General features: G+C 43.2%; 1 protein-coding gene across 1 annotated transcript in view; it reads left to right on the top strand.

Annotated features, from left to right (window-relative positions):
* Positions 1-2,445, top strand: part of LOC102380725 (collagenase 3) — a 10,123-nt gene extending 7,678 nt beyond the window's left edge. The window contains exons 9-10 of the mRNA XM_014517611.2: positions 270-373; positions 1,315-2,445. Coding sequence (XP_014373097.2) covers positions 270-373; positions 1,315-1,415 — 205 coding nt within the window. The 3' untranslated portion in view covers positions 1,416-2,445. The remainder of the gene's footprint in view (positions 1-269; positions 374-1,314) is intronic.
* Positions 2,446-8,403: the final 5,958 nt, after the last annotated feature.

Raw genomic sequence — 8,403 nt, 5'->3', positions numbered from 1 at the left:
TGTTAAACTATGTACCCAGACTATGAGCTACAAGCTATCCCATATAATCTGTAGTTTATTACCTGGTTTTAAATAATTAACTCCCTTGACCTTGTTAGCAGTTGAGGTTGTGTTTCTGGCATAACTTGGAAATGAGATTCACTGTTGCATTTAACACAGATATCTGAATGACTTCTAGCTACTCGAAAGGTGATAAGACTGTGTCAGATTGCAAAACATGAAGCTCTCCAAATTTCCTGAATTTGCATTTTCTTTCATCTTTAATATAGCTATGATGAAGAGAACCAGGTTATGGATGAAGGATACCCCAGGCTGATAGAGGAAGAATTTGCAGGAATTGGCACCAGAGTGGATGCAGTTTACCAGAGAAATGGTAGCTATTATCATTTTCTTAGTTTTCATTATTACTGTAAGAGCGAGGTGAAGTTCAGGATTTTTGTTCAGTGAAAATTTGCAACAATTTGAATTTGTCTTTTGACCAAAACTGGATCAAAAATAAAAAATTCACATTAAATTAAATTTCCAAAAATAACCTTATGGAAACAATAGATTTCAAAATATTTTATTTGGGCCTTACCAAAGTACTTTATCATTTTGACAAGATTAAAATAATTAATTTTGAATAATAACATTACATGGCATTAACTCAATACAGTTGAAACAATGCACTTCAATTTTATAGTAACAAAATATTTCAATAATTTATTGAAATTGTAGACTAAATTCATGTCTTTCTTTAAGCAGACAAGACTCTTGGGGTAGAGGTGTTATTTTCTATTAGACCAACTAAATAGTTGCACATTTTTTTTTCTTTGCAAGCTTTTGGGGCCAAATACCCTTCTTTAGGCAAAGAAGAACTCAAAGATTGTAAAATTTCTCCCAGGTAGAAAAGAAAAGCATTCCAGTTTTGTGGAATCCACATTTCCTGATGAAAGAATGTTCCTTTGATAAATATTCAACCAGCTCTAATTACCACATATTATTTCCTGATGTGTGAAATAGGCACGCTTGTTTTTTTTTTCCTTTTCTAAAAAGGCACTTCATATTGTGCAGTGCTTTAAACGTTCAAAACAATGAGGAAGCTTGTCTGGTTTGATCATATCCGGTTTACAGAGGATTCTAAGAAAGGAACATGAAGTGCTTTCTCTAGGGCCACAGAGTAGGCAATTGGCAGACTCAAAAACAGAAATCAGGGCCTTATGACTCTCACACAATATTTTCAATTTTTAAGTATAATAATGAAGTAATAATATGAATGAAATCCTATAAGCCCCTGCTTGCAATTCATCTCAACAATATCTTTTTCCCCAACAGGCTATCTGTACTTTTTCAGTGGACCGCTGCAGTTTGAATACAGCATCTGGAGCAAAAGAATTGTCCGTGTCCTGCACACTAACTCCATTTTCTGGTGCTAATCACACTTTATTTAATGACCATGTTGTAGGCTGTGGAACAGCTTGTAGAACATGGAAATAATACTGTGGGCATAGGGTTTTATAAGAGGAAAGCATGGTTCTGTGAACAAGCTCTGGTTTTGTGCCATCAAATATATAATGTATATATGGAAATTTATAACTTTATATCAGTCTGGAACTGAGTTAATTTAATAGGAAGAGAGAAAAGAAAATAGCCATCATTTCAAGGGGCATTAGAACATTTAATGTCAGTGCAGAAATAGATTCCTATTCCTATAGGGTCCCTTGGTAAGATGCTAAATGAATCCTCTGTGATCACAAGCACCACAGCTCTGAATAATAAAAGGGTCCTTAGCATCTTAACAGAGGCTCTCAGCACCTCTCAAAGAGCAACCTCTCAGCCTCAGTAGTCCCTATTTAAATAACTGGGAACTTATTTTGCAATCCACACCTTGTGCACCTTCCAGTACACATTTCTTATGTGTAAAGAATTGGTCAGGGCTTCAGGACTCAATCCTATTGGAGAGCTATTGGAGTTAAGGTACTGGAGTTATAGACTGTAAATATATATTCCTACTTGAGTGTCCCGTTGGGAGTGGATGGCCATGTCATCTTCACAGCAAGCAGAAGAGGAAGAAGAGCAAAGGAGGTGCAAGGAATAAAAGGTTTTTGGAAAAACCAGCAGTCTGAATGATACTGTAGAAACTAAGAACAGAGGACAAACTTAAGCACTACAAGACACTTAGGAAAGGTCACTGCACTCTTGTATTAATATAGGATCATGAAGAACACCCTGGGCTTTATCTTTCATAGGTGTCTATTCAGGTAGATCTATGGATTCTCACTGAAACTGCAGCTATTTAAAACAACTAAGACTTCAACCCTCCATTTCAAAACATGGTTAAGTTACATGACTTTTTGACTACTGAGTCAATGTTTCCATCCATTTTGTATTTATTTTAGTTATTTCAGTGCCATATATGTTAACTGGTTTTTTGCAATCAACATAAATGATACAGGACTGTGATTATTTCTCAACTTCAAATGCATTAAATAAATGGAATGAATAAAAGTAAATTGTGAATCTTCTCAATAAAAATACCTAGGACTTCATGCCTAAAAAGGCACAAGAGAACTACAGGGTATTAACAACAACAAATTAGGAAGTATGAGATTGATTTTAATAATTATGGTATTTTTATCACATTTTTAAAGGAAAAATCATGTTTTCATTCACTTTTTCATTCATTCATATTTTACTAAAATATTTTGATTTGTTGAACAAAAAGCAGTCAGACCCCAAAACAGAAGAACAAGCATCATGGGTAAATCTATTACCCATTGAGTAGAATATCAGAAAGGATTATTAAATTACCCAAACATGATGTAATTTCTTTTTTTTTCTTGAATCATAAATCATTGACAACTCAGTAGCATAAGTAGGGGATGAAGTGATTGAGTTACCAACTCTGGGCATCTACTTGGGCAGAGGGCACAAAAATAGAAACTACTGGGTTAGCGCTGCTGCCAGGGGCAGTGACCTAGCTACTGCTGCTGTGCTGTGCACCACTGCCATCCAGGGTACAGAACTGCCCAGCTATGCCTCTAAGGCAATTAATTTCAAGAGACCAAAATTAAGAATCTCCTTTCTCGAAAGCACTCCCTCGAATAAAGCTAGTACTGTAAAACTTTTTCCCAACTATACCTAGTGAAATGCGGGAATTCTTCATTTCTCGGGGTTTTCAAGTCAACATTACATGACTCTCTGGAAGATATATTTCAGTCAAACTAAGTTATTCAAATTAATATAGGGGTAACTAAGTGAAAAGCTGCAGCCCATCTTATATAGAATATCAGACTTGATGCTTGATGATCTAAAGATCTCTTCTGGCCTTACTATCTGTGGATCTTTGAAGATTAGCTGCTTTTTCCAAACACACTAGTAGCAGCGTTGTTTAAGTTAAATATGAGAAACAATGCTGGGAGAAAATACAAAGCAGAATATTAAGGCTAAGTACAGATAGTTAAAAAGCCCAAGGGGGAATTGATTCAATCTATTCAGGTTTCTCTAAGCTGTGTAGATTGGATTGAGAGAGAACAGAACACATGCTTCTCCTTTGGTAGGGAGCAGGGGGAAACAGATGTCTGCACTGGCCAGGGCCAGCAGCTGGGGGGTGATCCTGCACACCTCCCAGTGTGCCAGACATTGCTGGAGGTGGCCAAGCCTAGCTGAGCTGGGACCATCCTTGACTGGCTGTGGGGCACACCCCCACAAACCCTTACTGTCACCCGGACCCCACCTCCATTGAGCCCGAGGCTTCCAGAATGGGTCCCGGCACACCTGGAAGCTGGGCCGGCAGTGGCATAGGAGAAACCAGAGTTGAGGGGTGGAGGCAGGAAGAGAACCGAGGCTTCAGCTCTGTCAGACCACAGCCCCTTTGTCCAGCTTCAGCTCCTGGCTGGAGCTGGCAGGGGGGTGCAAGGGGAGCCAAGATGGATGCTTTCTTCAGGGTCTACATAGCCTTGGCTCAGCCAGTGGGCAGCCTGGAGTTGGCAGGGGGCCTTGGGGAAGCCAAGACTGATGTTTCCCTCAGGGTCCGTGCATTCCCAGCTGGGTCACCGGGCAGCCCGGAGCTGGCAGGGAGCCAACAGAGACCCTGAGGGAAGCATCTGTGTTGGCTCCTTACCATCCCTCTCCTCCCCTGCACCAGGCTGCATGCTGCCCGGAGCTGGGCGCCATGCAGACAACTCTGTGCCAGCCTGAGTGTGGTGTGGGGCCAGCTAGGTGCTGAGCTGGAGTAGCACAGGTGAGGTGCTGCAATGGGCTGCCCTGCAAGGGAGGGTTTGCAGGGAGGACTGTAAGGCAACTTGAGTTGGGAGGAGACCTGAAGTTCAATAGACCAGTTTAACCTAAACCAGTTAAGTCTGATACTATATCCATCCAGATATATTAGCACTGAGATAAAAGGCACAGGTTGTAAAAGGTAAATGGTTACTATTCAGATCAATGGCTAGTTATTTGGGTACATAACGAACTAGAAAAGATAGAATTTGGGATGGTACCAAAAATATCCATTTACAGGGTAAAAAACAAGGCCATGTCTTTGGTCTCATTGAGTGGGTGCACTCTGTGGCAGGGCTCAAAGCAAGAGAGGAAGAGCCCTAGTTGAACACTGGTAGTAAGTTGGTTATATGTACTTAGTTCTCTGGTAATTTTAATTGCACTTGTTATGTTGTCCAGGAAAGAAAGATGTTAGGGACTGTGTCTTTAGAAGGTTTTTGTAAAAGTTATGTTATAAAGAGTCTCTTCTTCCTTAATGCTGAGCCATTAGAACAATCTGTCATGTTTCCTGGTCCTGAGTGAGCTCTGCACAATATAATCAGGTGAGGTTTTTGGTTGTAGCCGTGTTGATCTAAGGACATAGGCAGGCAATGTTCTTTGAGTAGATGTGATATCTTTTATTAGACTGACTGAGTAGTTGGAAAAAAGTTCTTAGCAAGCTTTCGGGCGCAATCACCCTTCTTCAAACATAGGAAGTCTCTGCTGTTCGGAGACTCCAAGGAATGAGAGAAGCTAAAAGTGTGGCAGGGTGTCAGTGAGAATATAAATAGGTGGAAATTAGGAAAACAAAAGGTAAAGCAGGGAAGGGGGGAGGATGGGCAGGGGGGGAAAAAACCAAAGGTGAGTCAGGGAGACTCTACAGTGGCAGTAATTCAAGGCAGAAAAGAGGCTGTCTGTGAAAAAGGAAATGGCTGGAAATTAGGAAGACAAAGGGCAGAACATGGGGAGAGGTAGAGAAAAGTGCAAGAGGTCAGGTCTGGCAGGTGGTGGCGAATCAGATGTCAGGCAGGTTGTAATGTGTCATAAATCCAATGTCTATAATGAGTCTACGATTTTTTGTATCCAATAGATTAAACACCTTTTGTAGACGAGCCTACGAACTTTAGTTCATAAATCTACTGGATACAAAAAATTAAGGACTCAATATAAACTTTGGGTTTATGACACATTACAACCTGCCTGGCATCTGATTCACCAGGTACCTGCCAGACCTTGACCTCTTACACTTTTCTTCCCTCCCCACTTTTCTGCCCTTTGACTTCCTAATTTCCAGCCATTTCCTTTTTCACAGACAGCCTATTTTCTACCTTGAATTACCACCACAGTAGCCTCTCCCTTACTTACCTTTGGCTTTCCCCGCCCTGCCCATCCCCTCCACCCCTTCCCTGCTCTACCTTTTGTTTTCCTAATTTCCACCTAATTTCATTCTCACTGACATCCTGCCACACACTTAGCTTCTCTCTCTCATTCCTTGGAGTCTCTGAACAGCAGAGACTTCCTATGTTTGAAGAAGGGTGATTGCGCCTGAAAACTTTTTTCCATCTACTCAGTTGGTCTAATAAAAGATATCCCATGTACCCAAAGAACCCTGCCTGCTTATAATTAGGTGAGAAACATAAATAAGCAGCACAGTTTCACTATAAAATAAAAATGTTAAAAACTCAGACTAGATTAATTTAAAATCAGTAGCATGATAGAAAGGCAACCAGTGCAGGAACTGAGTATTTGTGCTCCAGTTTGTGATTCCTTGTTACTGATTAACTGCAGGAAGAAAATATTTTTAACATAAAGATCCTTTACCATAAGATTTAAGGCAGCAAAAGGAAAACTGACCCAGGCACTAGATGGCAGTAGTGCTTCTTTTCTCAGAGAGCGATGCACAGTAAGAGCAAGCTGGCCTGTTGTGAAAACTATAAAAACAATTTGTTTTAAGGATTAGGAAATAAGTCCCTGTGTTTAGTGAAAATACTAAACACCCACAAGTACATGTAATATATGGCTAAACTCTGCCGGAAACATGGAGCCCTGGGGGAAAGAGGCAAGATACATGGATGGCTACGTAGTAGCTGTCTGAGCTGTTAACTGGTTAATGTATTTAGTTTTTCAGTTCACTGGCTTTATCTTTCTTCAACATCAGTGCCAGGAGCTTTTAGCAATGTACTTCCCAATTACTCCCATACCCTAGTTTTGGGTAACTCTTTGTAGCGGAGGGCTGCTTTAACAGAACTTAGCTTAGCACGGGCCACTTCTCGTCCTGTCCAGCCACTGGACCCGGAGTCACTGCTCCTCAACCCACCTGCAGTGCTGCCACTGCTTCTCCCTGCCACCCGTGTGAAACTCCTCTGCTGCAGAAACACCTCTGAAATGTCACAGAAACTCTCCAGCTCTCCTGGCTGGATAAAATAGTTCCATGGGCTATAGGTTGCTGACCTCTGGCCTAGTCATTTATCTCCATTAAATACACAAAGATCGATGGTCCAGTCCATGGCTAGAGCAGAGTCTTTGTCCAAGCTGCAAGCCTTGTCTTTAAAATCAGAAAACAATCTTGCTGCAGGGCTTGGATTCTGGAAAATAGAATAACAGGGAAAAGGTTTTTCTGTTGTGAGAAGGGAAAGCAAAGCAATACAAATGTTTTCAAGATAAGCCAAATATTTACAACAATTTGAAACAGATGTGATAAGGCATTAACGGGAAAAAGGATTTAACAGTTATTTGGTTTTGATGTTTCTGGTCTTGTGACTTAGAAAAAAATGGGGAATAGGGAGCAGGTCCTGAAAGGTTCTGAGCGCTCATGACACCCAAAGCTCTCAAGTTGCAACCAGGAGACTAACATCAGAGGTGAGTGGAAAACTGCTTTCTGTTCTAGTTTTTCAGCTTTGGAAGCTTTTAATGAAGAAAACAACACTCACGTAGTCCCTCTTGTCTTTCCCCACCTTTTTCTCCCTTCTCCCTTTCTTCCAAAAGAACCTATAGCAGGGGTAGGCAATGTTTTTTGGCAGGAGTGCTGAAAAAAATCACAACGTCTACCTTGTAAGGTGCTGGAGTGCCGGCACGCCACAAAAACAAAACTGGGGTGGGGAGGGATACATGGCAGGATGCACTACATATTTAATACAGTTAATAAGCATAAATGTTGCTTTCTTTTCTTTTACAGTAAATACCAGGTTTTCTAAAAATTCTAAACCTGGTGACAATAAATAAAACCATGTACTGCCTTGGTACTTGTGAATTCTTTTTTCTTGTTAAGCATGTTGTGATGACAGGGGGAAAAGAGGGAGAGAGGAGCAGGGAGCAGTAGGCACTGGGGAGTCACTGTGGGCAGACTGGTCAGGCCAGGCCCTTGGGAAGGCTGCAGCCGGAGGAGAGCAAGGGTCAGGCAGGGAGCGGGGGCTTTTTTTTTTTTTTTTCTTAAAAACATTTTATTAGAAAACCAGACCGTAACAAAAGGCTCAAAACGACCTCCAAGAGAGGCCTCACAAAAGGATAGCCCCAGGGCTCTGCAGACTTAGGCCACAGTGCGGGGCCCAGCAGAACTGGAGGTGAAGCCCAGCTGGCCCGTGCAGCTCTGCAGGGATAGGGTGCAGCCACCCTGCCAGCAAAGGGTTGCTGCCTGGCTAGGGCAGGACTCTGGGCTCAGGGGGCTCCCTGCTTGGCCTCGTGCATGCTGGGTACAGTGCAAGTGGCAGCCAGAGCTGCAGGCTGTTCCCCCGGGCTCTGGGAACAGCCGCCACATCCAGTGCTCAGGGTCAAGCTGGCCGGGAGCCTGCAGCGCAGAGGCTCTGTGCAGTGCCTGCCCCAGCCCTGGCCCCTTGAGGGGAGCTGCGGGTGGGCAAGGCCGGGGTGCGGGCAGGCTGGGGCAGCCGTGGTGGCTGTTTCCAGGTTCCAGGGAGCTCTTGCAGCCAGGCCTTTACACCAGGGATGGCTCTGCCCTGCTTGTGCTGTGCCCAGCATGCAGGGAGGCTGATCCCGGAGCTAGAAGCCGCTCAAGCCCAGCGTCCTGCCCCAGCCAGGCAGCATCCCCTCGTGTACAAGGTGGCTGTGACCCATTTCTGCGGAGCTGCGTGGGCCGGGCAAGGCTCCACCATGGGTGCTGCTGGGCACCCCCACCTGCCCGCCCACCACAGCTCAAGCCCACAGAGCCCCGGG

The sequence above is a fragment of the Alligator sinensis genome, unplaced genomic scaffold, assembly GCF_000455745.1.
Source record: "Alligator sinensis unplaced genomic scaffold, ASM45574v1 scaffold802_1, whole genome shotgun sequence".
Taxonomy (NCBI): Eukaryota; Metazoa; Chordata; order Crocodylia; family Alligatoridae; genus Alligator; species Alligator sinensis.
The sequence above is the reverse complement of the archived record's forward strand: the minus strand, read 5'-3'. Positions and strand labels throughout refer to the sequence as shown.